Source organism: Berghia stephanieae, chromosome 11 (genome assembly GCF_034508935.2).
Source record: "Berghia stephanieae isolate SIO BIC M18660-M18661 chromosome 11, UCSD_Bste_1.3, whole genome shotgun sequence".
In the NCBI taxonomy this organism is placed as follows: Eukaryota; Metazoa; Mollusca; class Gastropoda; order Nudibranchia; family Aeolidiidae; genus Berghia; species Berghia stephanieae.
In genome coordinates, this window is record NC_088370.1 from 17,542,413 (window position 1) to 17,558,242 (window position 15,830).

General features: G+C 34.9%; 1 protein-coding gene across 1 annotated transcript; it reads right to left on the minus strand.

Annotated features, from left to right (window-relative positions):
• Window positions 1-1,093: 1,093 nt before the first annotated feature.
• Window positions 1,094-9,870, minus strand: LOC144956672 (uncharacterized). The gene is made up of 2 exons (XM_078887323.1): window positions 9,719-9,870; window positions 1,094-3,251 (listed from the first exon to the last, which is right to left on the minus strand). The coding sequence occupies exon 2, from the start codon at window positions 2,722-2,724 to the stop codon at window positions 1,543-1,545; it is 1,182 nt and encodes a 393-aa protein (XP_078743449.1). The 5' UTR covers window positions 2,725-3,251; window positions 9,719-9,870; the 3' UTR covers window positions 1,094-1,542.
• Between the last annotated feature and the right edge of the window lie 5,960 nt (window positions 9,871-15,830).

Consider the following 15,830-nt stretch of genomic DNA (forward strand, 5'->3'; position numbering starts at 1 on the left):
AGTACACCACATGCACAGTGGTAAATGCTTCGATTGTTATCTATTGATCCGTAATGTAGTAATTTAGTATTGTATCTACCTGGGCAAAATATATTTGGTTTCCATACTCTGTTAAGGCTTATCCTTGAATAGATCTTAATAATAAATAAATAAATAAATAAATAAATACAATTCCCTTTATTCATTCCCAAGAGGAAAATTGTCTTTAGGGACTATTCCAAGGGAAGACTGGAACAACCCAGGCATTAATCGCAGTGCAACGCCGCAAAGTGAGCAAGGGCGAAGTGACTTGCTCAAGGCCACACAACAAGCCGGGTAGTCGACCTCGATACCTTTGGGTACAAAGCTACGACCGTGCCGCTGAGCCACGCTGTCCCCTAATTTGGCAGCGGAAGCAATTGCAACGTCAATTACAATGGCTGACATTACAAATTTGATAATAAGAACATTGATAGATATTCAAATACAATATCATTAATCATAATATATCATTATGCTATTATTAGCAGTCACAGAGGTAATAATTGTTAAAATATTTGCTGGAGAATTAAGAACTCGGAAAGTTAAATGAACGGTAGAAAAAACAAAATTTTAATTTTTACATTTTTATTTGCCATACCATTTTTCGGTCAATGTCCAATCTATTTTCGTACATTTTGGTCTATGTACTCTGTACATTAAAATATTACATAGGACACAATGTTATTATCATTGTCCGTAATATCGATATCATAAAAGGTATCCAACAAAGAGATTGCACAAATTGTGTCCCAAAACCGAAAAATAAATTCAAGTTCAGAACGTAATGTTTTACTCCGAGGCAAAAACAAAACAAACAAAAACAAATCCTACAAAGCCAGTTGTACGTAGATGTGATCTCTCAGCTTTATTTGCTTATATGTGACACACCGCCACAAACCGGTATTATGAATGGGTGAACAAAATTATTGAAATTAACATTACAGTTTGAAATATGAAACTTAGTAAAATTAATATATCTATATGAGGATAATGATCATAAACATTTTACGACAAAACATGAAATTTCTAATATCTGACCATAATTCGAATTTTGAAATTATATTTCTTGATTGGATTTGTCTCGCCCCACCCCCCCCCCCCCAAAAAAAAAAAAAAAAAAAAAAGATTGAGGGAATGGGTCATATTTGTTTGATTTATTAGAACACGTAAAAGCAGTTTTTCATAAAGCGTTTAATAAAGAGAGAATTTGGACGAATCTAAAAAAAATGTTACATCTTTGTTAAGCCTACTTGTTTATCGAGTTTAACCCTCTCCTTACCAGCCATTTTCAGGATTTTCCCCAAAACTTCACACCCAACTAACTCAAAAATATATTTTTTTATCACTCAATCACAATAGCAGTAAGTTCTTGCGATAAATAATTTCTTTAGCAAAACATGCTCGTCATCACAAAGTTCATTATCTGTAAATTTTATGATGTACAAAAGAAATTTGAATAATAAAAATGTTGATTGTATCGTAACGAATGTGACGATTTTCCTATAGTTGGTAAGGAGAGGGTTAATGTCCTTTTTGTTGGCAAGTCTTTGATTTTGTTTTTGATTTCAAACGAATTGAAGCACAATTAAAAATTTGTTGAAACATGGTCCTGTATTTTGTACTCATTTTATGATAGATGAAAATGTTGACAAAAGCATTGATTTTATATAAGAGGTAGGTCACGTATAAGCAAAGGCGCAATACATTATCTTGAGAGCGGCCCATATTTATTTCCGGAATGATAATTACCAATGACGTTGTTATCACTGAGGGAAAGTAGGTAATAAGATACAAAATGGCAATCATTACCACCATGCTAGATACTCGCGTATCACGTGATGATGTCTCATTCTGAGATGATGATCTAGACGATGAGGTCTCCGATGTTGGTCGTGAGTTGACAGATTGTTGGGTTGATCTGCCCGTTGCTTTTTGCCTCCATTTAGCGTTCTTGTTTAAGCTGTGTACTATGATACAAGTTGAAATAATAGTTGCTGTAAACGCGAGGAGGGGTAGAGTAATTCGTAAGTAAAGAATGGAACCCATGACCTTAGCTCTATTTTTCTTGAACACTATTGTATACAGAGTTCTGTTTTTCTTAGGAAAGAAGACCCACTCGTAGTACGCAAGGAAAAACATAGGTGCTACAAGGGCAAAGTTCAACACGTAGATGAATACTACAATGATAGCCACTCTTGTGGTTGTTACGAGTTCTTTTACCTTTAATGGATAAATGACACACAGACAACGCTCTATTGTGATAAATGCAGTAATAGTTGGAGTTATTCTATTAAATGCTATATGTGGCCAATCGAAAATGAGATGGTTGATGTTATTTGTATCGAAAGGTAAGTCTAACTGATTAAGAGGAGGGAAAACACAAATATCGGGCCATATTCTGGTAAAACAAACAAGAGAGTCGGAAATAGACAGGCCCAAAAGACTCACGTTTACTGGGTCTTTAAAGCCCAACTTGATGAACACAATTATGTTTATAATATTGGCGATGAATCCAAATAAAGCAACTACAAAATGCACAGGAAGAGCAAAAATCATTCGAAGCCACCAAAGAACCATGTCAGGCACTAATAGCCGAAACACATCTTCATGGGTGTTAATACTAGAACTGTTCTGACCATAGCTGTCATTACATGTATTATCCCCATCAATCTGATCCAAACAAGTCATGTTATGCATATTCATATAAACAGTTATAAATTAAATCTCAAAATAGTTGTTAAGGTTATTATCAAGTGATAAAGTTTGTTTAATCGGATTATAAAAGTCGCAAGGCTTGACTCTCAGGTCGATAAAGTTTGGTTCGTCTGTTTATAAACTTTACAAAGTTTATGTCATGTATGTTGACAGTTAAGTCAATAATTGTTTGTCATAGATGTTTATAAAGGAATATTTATGTTGATTATCAAGTCAGCGAAGGTGTGTTAATATGTTATAATGGTTAGGAGGGTCATTTGCGTTGACTCTAGTCAACCTGGTTGTGAAAGTTACATGTAAAATTTGAGCTGACTATCAAGTCGATGAAGGTTTGGTAATCTGGTTATGGAGGTTGTAACAGTTATTTTGGTTGACTGTGAGATCGACGAGGGTTGGTTAATCTGTTACGAGGGTTATAAAATTTATTTGAGTTGACCACCAAATCGACGAAGGTTTATTAATCTAGTTATAGAGGTTGAAGCCGTTTACCATCAAATCGACGAGGGTTGTTTTATCTGTAACGAAGATTGTAGATATTATTTGAGTTGACATTTAAGTCTACGATCTTGGTCAGTGTGAATTGGATATCCTGTTGTAGAGAGTTATAGTTCGAGAAGATATAAGATTAGAAGGAGGTTCGGGTATCTTGTAAATAACAATATATTTGTATAGCGTTAATTATGACATGTTTGATACTATTATTAACATTATTATTATTATTGTTATTATTATTATTATTATTATTATTATTATTATTATTATTATTATTATTATTATTATTATTATTATTATTATTATTATTATTATTATTATTATTATTATTATTACACATTGCTAGAGTAGCAATTATCAACTGTTGTGCTTAATCTAAACGCGCTGATTACAAAACAAAACAAACCAAAACAAAAAAAAAAGAAAAGAAAAAAAAAGAACATATGAATCATTTTCATAACCACCATTTGTTTTGTTTTATTTTATATTTTTAATTTTATATATTTTTAAAAATTCTATTTTTATTTCATTTCTCGGTGCTTCTACTCTTTGGATTATACAATTATATATTGCAAAATAGTGCTGGGTGGACATTGGGATCAGTAAAAGTAAAAGAATTTCGACTTCACACTAGATTGATCTCCGTCTATTGCTTGAGAAGCGAGTGCTTTACCTACTGAGCTATCGAGACAGCCATAAATGGATAAAGCGGTAACTATATAATTAGATGAATAAATGAATGTATTTTTTAAAAATGATATGAATAGATAACCACGCAAATATAAATAAATAAATAAATAGATAAATAAATGATAATAATTAAAAAAATAAATATTTGAAATAATAAATATATACAATAAGACAAATTAAAATATATAAAATCTTAAAGGAAAGGAAATAACATTACTTTATAAAATGCTTAAGATAAATAATCGAAAAAGTTTAATGATACTAATCATTAGCTAAATGATGATTTGGATCATAACGACGTATTCTAATTTACAGGCCTGATAACCCAAACTGTTATGGGCTCGTTGTTGTAATGGAAATACTCTCAAACCAACGCAAAAATACTGTCCATTTCTATCGACTTGAATCATCATACCCTTTCCTTATACTTATTGTTTTTAGAGATGTTATAATATATGGCATTTTGAGTTGAGTTATATTGTCGAATATAAGTTTTATATAAAATAAGCTTTTGTCATTTCTAAGTGATACTTTTGATAAGATAGATACGTAATCGTTTTTTTTTTTCAAAACAAGAATCAAACTAGTCGCTTTAGAGCCATTAAGCTGACTAAAACTAAAACAAAGAAGACATACACCATTGGGTGTGGCCGCTTTATTTGTTTATAAAATAGAGTCACAATTGACGTGCGCAAAGCCATATCTTTGTTATATGGAGCGTCGAATCCAAGCCCCTGGTGTTTACTTCAATTACCTCCTTGTTATTTACAAAATAAAACACACGTTGGCTTTAGTCTTTTAAACATAGAGGATGCTACGAGCTGAGTTCAGTCTTTAACCGGACTGTCTCATTACACAAAAATTACTCTCTGAGTGGAATATTCTTCATTAAGACATACAAGAGTCTCATTCTGAGTTGTCACATTGATTCCAACAATTTTTAAGAGAACGGGATGCCATCTGCATTTCTCTTACGGTCACTAACAATGCTTTCAAAGCTATGTCCTTTAGGCTAATTTTTAGCTTCGGAATTAGAAAAAAGCACCTGGTGCTAGGTCAGGGGACTATTTGTATAATTAATGGTTTTTGTGTTCTTTGTGGGATAACATTACTGGGGCGTTAAAGCTGAGTGTGCAAGGGCGTTTTCGTGGTGTAAAAACAAATTCACAATATCTAAAACCGTCGCCAATTTTAATTTCTAACATCGTCTCTCAATTGGTACGAAACATTGAAATGAAAGTGTTGATAAAAGATTGGCCTGGAGTTTCAAACTCTCCATGACTAAATCCGATGCAGTCAAAGAAAACAAGAGGTATGAATCTCAAACACCGTATACAACATCACATGGGACATCGTCTCAAAACAAATAGAACTACTCAGTGAACACAAAAAAATGCAAATTGTAAAAAAAAAACACACAAAAAAAAACACGCCACACTAAACAGAAAGAGAGAACTTTTCACTCCTAGCATTGAAGACAATCGCGACTTGATTTTTAGTCATGGTGTCCCATTCACATGCACAATAATCTAAAATTGGCCGTACAAAGACTTTAAATCAGGTTTCTTTGATGTTTCTTGGATGAGAAAAATAAGGTATAGAGAAGAACCAATTGATAGTTGAATAAAATTCAGAAAAGGTGTGGATCGGACTCATTCTGACTATTATTCAACCCAATATTGGAGCTATTCCATGTGTGTCCTATATTTTTATATGTTACCATGTCTTGTTTCATACAGATAATTTGCTCGCCCAATATATATAGTTCGCGGGGTTTGCTAGCCAGCCTCGTTGTCGGTCCCCACAGTACTCGAAAGTAGAGGGGGTGCATGATTGGCATTAAGTTTGAAATATTTTTTGCGTGGCTGGTCAGCTCAGTCGGTTGGGCGAGCTCTCGCTCTCCTTTCTCTCTCTCTCGCTCTCTCTCTCTCTCTCTCTCGCTGTCCTCTCGCTCTCTCTCTCTCTCGCTGTCCTCTCGCTCTCTCTCTCTCTCTCTCTCTCTCTCTCTCTCTCTCCCTCTCGGCCAGGAGGAGGTTGTCGTGTCAATGGATCCTGAGTGTGGCACTGACCCCTTGACAATTTATTATCTTGTTTCTTCTGGCACTTCTTGATACCCTATTATTCTCATCATTATTGGTACAAGTGCCACCTCCACACCTTTTCTGATGTTCCTTGGAAAACATTGTACATTTCTTCTGAAGAATCCAAGTTTTGTAATGGGCTTTCTTCAAACTTTATCGATGAGGTGCTGCCAATAAATTTTTCTGTCAAGAGTTAATCCAAGATATTCAGATTATGACGTTGTCTCTACTTTTTCTTCGTGTAATTAATAATCTAAACGTATTGTTTTCTTTTTGTTCGAGACGAACAATCTGGCATTTTTTGGGTGGAATTCCATTTTCCATGCTTTCTCCCACGATTGTAGCCTGTTCAGATATTCTTAAAGTATGCTGCAATCTTTGATGTTTGAATTTCCCTATAATGGAGGCTGTCGTCCCCCAAAAGTCGACTTTTTTATCCTTTTGATTCTTTACTCGGCATATCATTGATGTAGATAAAAAAAAAGAAGTGGGCTTAAAACTGTTCCTTGACGTACACCTGACATGATCTTTCTTCGTATTTACATTGAAGCCTCCATTCCATTTTATCACTTATATTTCTATGTACTTTAATGATTCTCAAAGAAATATTTGCTAAAAGTATACATTTTGAATTTAAACAATGAAAAATATACTAAACAGAGAGTCTCGTCTATTTTTCCTTCTGATACAAATAGTTACTTCCGGTGGAAAAATTCAAACTCGTGATCCACCTAGAATCAACTGGGCGCTGTTAAAGTTTATTCAGTTTAATTGTGTATCTATCTTTTCTTGGTGTTTTTTATACTCAGGTAGTGAAATGACGTCAAGAAATAATTAGATTATATTCGTTATTTTACTGATATTTCCATTAGATCATATCGACGTGTAGATACATGCAGGTTCGACATCCAAATTCAATTATGGGCCGAGTTTAACATTGTTTCAATGGCAATATTGTTTCAGATTCCCACTACAACACTGAAACAATAATAAATTGGGTTATCAATGAAAAAGTGCACATTGGATAATATTAAAACAATCAAAATCATATACTTGTTGCCGGGTTTAGGTTTAGCAAGTAATAATACGATCTTGTAATTGGTTGAAATTTACATGTGCTTTGTAGTAATGGCTTGTCGTTTTCGCTTATTCGTTTTGATATTGTGACTTGATCGGAAAGTTTCCTATATTTTACAAAATCTACCCTTTAAAAAAAACACAATATATGAAATGTTAACTAAATAACACATACCGTGTTCGTTAATTAAACAAAAAGGTAGAACTAATGTCACAATGTTGGAGGCTGGTTTTTGTTTGCTAAAATATCGAACATTGTGTTTGTGTACATTCCGAGTCACGTTAAGGGTTGCTTCATCTGAGAAGACAATGTTTTCGGCGAGTTCTATAGGGGAATTGACCCAGTTTCTTTCGGGCTATTTTGTGTACTGTGTACTTACAGGCTCAGTGACTTATCTTGTAGTTTGCCCATTGTGTTTGTGTACATTCCCAGTCACGTAAAGGGTTGCTTCATCTGAGAAGACAATGTTTTCAGCGAGTTCTATAGGGGAATTGACCCAGTTTCTTTCGGGCTATTTTGTGTACTGTGTACTTACAGGCTCAGTGACTTATCTTGTAGTCTGCCTCAATGATTGATTGGTGTTTCATTGAATAACGTGCGGATTTTATTGATTACGCTTTCTGGGAGGAGTTTTCTTCATTTTGGTACTGCTCCAGTGTCTGAACCTTTCGTTTTAAAGTTGTTATTACTTACTTCCTTATGGCCCATGTTCTTTGGAAAAGCATAGGTCATCAACGACTCCTCTCCAGCACACTCTGATCAGGCTGGATTTGTTATACTTTTGTATAAAGTTGTTATACCCGGATGGAATTGATTTTTTTCTAAAGTGTTGCGTAAATTTTCTCCTCACACGAGTTAATGATCCATTTTCATTTAAGACATAGACATATCATAGCGTTCTCATTGTTTTCAGCGATGATGACGTTTTGTTTTCATAAAAAATTGCTGTTACCAAGGGTTCGCATCGTTGCGTCAAGTCTCAAAATGCGATCGTAATCAATAACACAATCAATGATGACGTCATACACAAAATGATTTTGCAGTGTAAAGCATTGTTCCTAGTTGATATCCTTAGAATGACATGTTAAATGAAATTAACGTTCGAGAATTGTGTCGGACAAAACACGAATATAATACGATTATGTCAAAATTACCCATTTCCACTGATGACATCATAGCTCAGCCACCAAAGGGTGCACAGTGTTAAAACTTGTATCAATCAAAACTTGAATACATTCTGCATATGGCAATAAAACTGTTTAATGAAATTTTACACAATTCTCGAGCTATTCAAACGAAAAATATGTCAATAATAAAATCAAAACACTGTATGTTACAACTTTGAAGATTGACAGATTATCAGGATTTAGTAACATCCAGGAGAGATTGGGTAGCCGGGCTTGTTAGTATTTTAGACTATCGTCCTGCCCAAGGACCAGAATAACAAGCTATTGCTATGTCCGTTTCACGCTATAAAAACCGGAATAAACCGGCTCCTCTGGACAAATGGCTCTAAAGGACAACTGCATTTTGTTTGGGGTGGGGGTGTTGTCTTTTTGTTGTTTTTGTCCTTCTTTTGTTGTTGTTTTGTTTGTTTGCTTTATACTTTAGAAATGCATTTAGTGAGGAAATAGCTTTTAACGTTTTCAATGACTCCCCCTCAAGTTTCATATCATGTGACATTCCTGTTTTGATTTAATAACTTTAATCATGTAAGTATGTATACAATATTATATCCACGTGTTTTAAGATGTGATATAAAATACGTTTCTTTACGAATTTGTAAACATAGAGATAACAATAAATGATTTGACAAAGAAATGAAAGAATTATGTTAAATTTTGTGTGTTATACAATGACATGTTTTCCATTTTTTCCAATTTTATTCTTATTTATCTATGTTAAAAAAAATCATTATTTAAGTTTTTATCTTTTCGCGAGCGATAACTCAAAATGTTAAAAGAAAATTATTTTCATATTATGACCATCTAGCAGTTTTGATATCCTCGGGGACCAACATTCCAAAAAAATAAAAACAAAAGCTGACAGGAATCATAACAACAATGTTTTGATTGGCTACACAAATAGAAAGGGATAAATAGACTATTAGCCAGGGCTAAAATGATAATATGGAGACATGAAACTGTGATTTTTACCTGGAGTGCAAATCGTTCAAATAGACAAAATAACGTGTAAGCTTAAAATTCTGTTAGAGAGACTTAACTGAGAAGTAATCGCCCAGCTGAAGAGTAAAAGCCGCAAAAACCTGGAACAAATATGTGACATTATAAATAAATACTATGAGCGAGGTGATATTTACTATTTATTTGTCAGTGTATGACGTAATCTGTAGGAAAGTGAAATTTTTAGATTTGCAATTTTTGCAGTTATTTCTGAAAGAATATGCTCCCCAGAGCTTTTTAATCATTATTTGAAGTAAATCAGGTGATTTTTTCATGACGTTATGGTCAAATGTATGGGAAGGTGTCCAAGAACTTTTCTCTAATTTCATACTTTTTCAACTTGACTAGTTGTAAAAAATATTTAAAAGTAAAATTAAGCTTTGATATTTCCTAAAGATGTACAAAAGGGTTGATTTAATCATTTATGACAAGAATTCATTTTGGATATAAGTTCAAACCTTTCCACCATCCGACTGATTACCTCCCCGCCTATTACATTTCTTCCTCCGCTTGCGCAAATATGTACACGCCGCTATTTTGTCAAGTTTTAAATATTGGTTACAATTCTCTAAGTCCCCCCCTCTCTCTCTCTCTCTCTCTCTCTCTCTCTCTCTCTCTCTCTCTCTCTCTACGTATTTCATTTTTGGCTATCAGTTTATTCAAAATTGTTTTATGTTCTGAGTTTATATGAAAATTATTTAATATGAAATAGCTTAAGGTAGAAACAGTCCAAGTTCAATATTACCTACTTCTCAAATCTAAATTCGTTTTATTTTTCCAATTTAAGCTTGCATAGATCAATATGTCATCGACATATTTTCAAATCAATTCATCATTGCTAAAGGCAAAAAAAAAAAAAAAGAAACCCAGCATTACTATATTTATAATGTCAAAGATATAACAGTAATCCAAATATAACTATCACGTTTTTATTTCATGATATCTCCTTTACCTCCCGGCCTATTATATTTCTTCCTCCATTTGACTCCTTGTAGCCATGCTTTTTTCTTTTTTATTTATTGGCAGATAAGTACACGCCACTATTTTGTCAAGTTTAAAAATTGATTACAATTTTCTGAGTCCCTCTGGGGAGAAATTAACCAAAATAGTATGCTATAATCGAGTAAAATCGGGTTTTCGTTAAAAAAAAGGGGAAAGTAATTGGATTATGATATTGGTTAAATCATCATAATTGTTATTTGATACAGCGCCAGTTTCCACAAAAAGTGCCCAGAGGTGCTTTACAGTTGTATTTTAGCTAACACAAGTTCATTCCTTTGACTACGAAATCACCACAACAGTCACACACACACACACACACACACACACACACAAACGCACACACATCTTGTTAAATAGTACGTGTATCAGTTTATTAGTATTGAATGCGGGGTTTTATTCTGTGCCGGCAAACACGCTTATTTCATGAAAAATAATATCTTGTAATGTCACAACTTTCTCATCCCAAACTTTAGACCTTAAGTCCATTGAACGTTCCCTAGTAATGTAAAACTTTTTCTTATGTTCGAACTCGAACCGAGTTTATATAAATCTTTTCCCACAACTGTGACACGTAACGATATTATTTTACGTAGGCTATAATATGTGAGGTCGAGCAATCAAAATAATCAAAATTAGGTGAGGGGTACAATCCTTCTTCTGCGTTTTGGATTCCAACTTTGTTCCCATCACTTACTCGGAAGCGTACACAGCTAAATGCCAGGATTCTCAAAAGCACAATAGAGTAAAAAGCTTATATTATCATTAAACAACTTATCCGTAATTATCATTTTAAGTTGAATAATTTACAGAAACAAATTGGCAAAGATTGTTGTGGAATTATAATATAGAATGCGATATAATACTATCACTACTAATAATACGATATTATTATTAGTCATCATCTTTTATGCTGTCAGTTTTACTAATAAAGATGGTGTAAATATGACGTGGTCTGCTGCTTTGCCTTTTTTTCTATTTTCTATATTTCTATATCGAATTTCTTACAAGCATCAACTGTTGCCAAAGCAAGGCGGACTATAACAGAAAATACGACTAAAAGGCAAAAGTATTATGATTTGATTAGATGTATTAATTCAAAATTCGTCGAAAGATAGTTATCGAGTTATTCTTTATTTTTTTCATGGGTTACTAGCCTATTGAACAAAATGATGCGAATTTTCAACCAACACCAAACCCCAATCAACATAGCAGGATCTATAGTTCAAGATGTAAATGACTTCACATACTTAGGCAGAAATAATAAAGATAAGTATTGAATTGTAAGCTTCAATTTATTAGACGAAAACAGATACTGTGGACGTTGTGGGTTTCCCCTTTATTCTGTGTGAATGGCTTAGTTGAGGTGAATAAACAAAAACAATGAGGGGACAGGAAATAGAATGCCCCTTTGTAAGGAAGTAGGAATTCAAATATGACAAAACATATTGATAAAAGGTGTGCAATTCTGGATACCATCAAAAAAGGAGGATGTGTCGTGAAATATGGAATGTAAAATAGAATAAAACGTAGACTATGTTGGAATATTGTTAAAATGGAATTGGAATAAAGTATTAGAAACAATTAGTGGTAGATAGTAATATAACCATTATTGTTATTAATTGTAGTAGTAGCAGCAGTAGTGGTAGTAGTAGTCGTCGTAGTAGTAGTAGTAGTAGCAGTAGTAGTAGTAGTAGTAGTAGTAGTAGTAGTAGTAGTAGTAGTAGTAGTAGTAGTAGCAGTAGTTGTGGGAGTTGATGTAGTAGTAGTAGTAGTAGTAGTAGTAGTAGTAGTAGTAGTAGTAGTAGTAGTAGTAGTAGTACTAGTAGTAGTAGTTGTTGTTGTAGTTGTTATAGTAATAGTAATAATAGTAGCAGTAGCTGTTGTAGTAATAGTCGTGTGTAATATGAAATATAGACGATGGGTGGCCGGGGTAGTCAGAAGGGGGGGGGGGGAGGGGAGGGGTAGGGGCAGAGATAAGTGTTGTAAAATATCTAAATGAGGTCCAGTCTCGACTCCATGCCGTGAGATGACAGGGTGAAAAATTGCAGTGTCAGTTCTCCTCTCTGTATTTTCTATGATGTTTAGTTGCGTGGAAGAACTGAAGGACGACGATTTGGATGTCATGCAATCCTCGATGACTGGACGCATTGAAATGATGGGCGATAAGTTTGTCCTCGTCGTTTTATATTGGCCGCAGATTATGTTGTCCAAACCTGTCGCTTAATCTCTTCCCCATTTCCTCCACGTATGTCTTGTGGCAACGTTTGCAGATGATTGCGTAGATCAAATTGCGATCAGTGGGGATGAAAGCGTGCCTGATATCTTACACTCTATCCGCGAAATTGACGAAGATTTCCCCGAATAAATGTGGGCATGTCCTGCATCTGCAACGTCCACAAGGCTGTGTATTACGTTGACTATTAGCCATGTCCATCGTCATGCGGCTCCAAACAAGTATGTCCCTCAAATTACAGTCCCGTCTGTAATCGATTAACGGTGTTTTATTGAATATATCCCAGGTTAGAATGTGACGATCGTTGTTTTTTAAAGATTTTCTTGACTTCCCTGTTGTGTGAATCACATGTGATAACGATGATGGATCTGTCTGTTATGCTGTGTTCGTTGTTAACTTGTCCTAGATATCCTAGTAGGGATAGGACCTCACCAGTATGGATGAGGGATTACTGCACATAGGTGCTAGGCGGAAGGGGAAGATGCACATATGTAGATAGCTTTATGTTTATAATGAGTCAATGTGGTGTTATTATTGTTTCTATGTTTATTAAATAAACGGAAGGAGGTCGGTGTGATTCTGGATGATGCGAAAGAACGGAAGTAAAGGATCGAATTGAGTTACCAAGGAGAAAAGACCGGCAGACTTGATGGGGACGCGAGGACTCGCCAGGTCAGTACATTAATTAACCACAATAGGACTATGGTGAAGGTCAAACCAAGACCCCTTCAACACCCAAATCAGGAGGAGGAAATGGAGATGGGTCGGTCATACATTAAGAATACCAGGTAGCAACGTCACGCACAAGTCTCTTGATTGGAATCCCCAATGCACACGAAAGGTGGGCCCTCCAAGACAGATATGGAGGCGCTCACTGTCAGACGAAATGAAAATAGCAGACCTCACCTTGGAGGCTACTAAGATGATGGTCAAGGACAGAAGTAGATAGGGAACGCTCGCAGAGGCCCTATGATCCATAAGGAGCGAAAAGAATGAAGACAAGTAAGTCACTATTGAACAATTGTGATGACACGTTTTCACCCTCATACACCAGAATAGCTATTCACCGTTGTGCATTTTAAATTTCTTTCTGCACCTCAGCATGGTCTTCACGTTTAATCATTAGCTAGTCGGTCGCACCAATACCATGTCCTAGAGGTGGGACTTAATGTACGACTCTTGAATCCAAGATCGAATTCCTACAACATAGCAACAAACAACAATATGACAGGAACCGACTATTACAAGGATTACTGGGGACTTGCAACCCCGGTTCTATTCGGTTCTTGCTGTATTCTTTATGACTGAGTTTGAAACGAATTTTTTGGGGCTCGTGGATAGCTCATACGGTAGAGTCATGCTCTCACCGGCCAGGCGGAGTTGTCGTACCAATAAGGTCGCGGGTTCAAACCCCATCACCGCCGCGAAATAATTTTTATTCTCTATTGTCTTCTGGCACTTTTCTACTCACCTCATCTCATGTTGTTACTCAACATAAGTGCCTGATCCACTCACTTTTCTGAATTAAAAATTCACCCCACATACCGGAGCATACTCAATGTATCAATTGTTTCTATGTTATATGTTTGTGTTTAGAATATTGGCTATAAAGCTTAACTGCTGGCTAAATACTTCGCGTTGGTTGTGTGTGTGTGTTGGACCCGCGGTCTCCAGTAGTCGGTGAGAGAAGGCTCTAGTAATGAATGACCTGAGTTTGAAATGAATTTTTTTGGGTTCGTGGATAGCTCATACGGTAGAGTCGCGATCTCACCGGCCAGGCGGAGTTATCGTACCAATAAGGTCGCGGGTTCAAACCCCATCATCGCCTCGAAATAATGTTTAGTCTCTATTGTCTTCTGGCACTTTTCTACTCACTTCATCTCTTGTTGTATTCTGCAGCTAAGATGGCAAGACATTAAACAAATCAGCTGCGTCCATAATTTTGCTGTACTGTGACAAATCACACACACACACACACACACACACACACTTATGTATATATATATATATATATATACATAATAAATAAATAATAAATAATAATGATAATAACAACAATATTAATATAATAATATAATAATAATAAATAATAATAATAATAATAAATAATAATAATAATAATAATAATAATAATAATAATAATAATAATAATAATAATAATAAGGCATTGCTTTTTTACAGCTTGATATACAGAAGGCAGGAGTGCATATAGGGGGACATATCATCAACAATCTAAGATATGCGGATGACACTGCTCTAATCGCAGAATCAGAAAAAGAGTTACAAGAACTACTCGATAAATGACCAAACATTGCGAACACATGGGGTTAGAACTCAATGTGAAAAAGACAGAATGTATGGTCTTGAGCAGAAATATTGTTAAACCACCCTGCAAATTATCCTATCGAAACGAAGAGATCAGGAGAGTTGAAAGTTTTACATTTTGGGATACATTATTGTATCTGATGTTAGATACACCCATGACATTAAAAGAAGAATTGCTTATGCAAAGAACACATATAATCAAGTAAAGCAAATCATAAACAACCACAACCTTGAGATGGCAACAAAACTCCGAGTAATGGAGTCATACGTGTGGTCTGTGCTTCTTTATGGCAGCGAGTGTTGGAAGATTAACAAAGAATGTGAACGTAGAATAACTACAGCCGAAATATGGTTTTATAGACGCATTCTTAGCATCTCATGGCAAGATAAAATAAAAAACGTAGAGGTATTATAATAAATTGGAGTACGACCAACTTTGGTAAACATCATCAGATACAGTTAAAATTCCTCGGACATATTTACAGAAAAAACGGAATTGAAAAATTGTACTTACGGGTAAAGTTGCTGGGAAGAAAAGAAGAGGGAGACTGAGGATATATTACATTGACAATCTCAACGGATGGATTGGTGGAGGGAGAACAGGAATCGAGTTATTGAGAAGATCTGAGGACAGTTATGGTTGAAGAGACATGATCGCCGATGTCTGCAATAGGCCTGGCACTTGATGATGATGATACAGGAAACTTGTAAACCTTTTTTTATATATCTTTTTAAGGTGTGCAATTATTAAGTGGAAACAGGGGAGGTGGAGAGAAACTATGTAATGCCGTTTAGAAAGTGAAATATAAAAACGTGTAGACTGTTGTTGGAAAATAAATACAATGGAATTTAAAATAAATACAAAACATAATAAATAATGGATATTGATATAAGTATAATCATTAGTGGCAGCAGCAGCAGATGGAACAGTAAATACTTTTAGTAGTAGTAGTAGTAGTAGTAGTAGTAGTAGTAGTAGTAGTAGTAGTAGTAGTAGTAATAGTAGTAGT

Bases quoted from the DNA above. Each gene is read 5' to 3' on its own strand.
- LOC144956672 (XM_078887323.1), bottom strand. From the start codon at position 2,724: ATGAATATGCATAACATGACTTGTTTGGATCAGATTGATGGGGATAAT.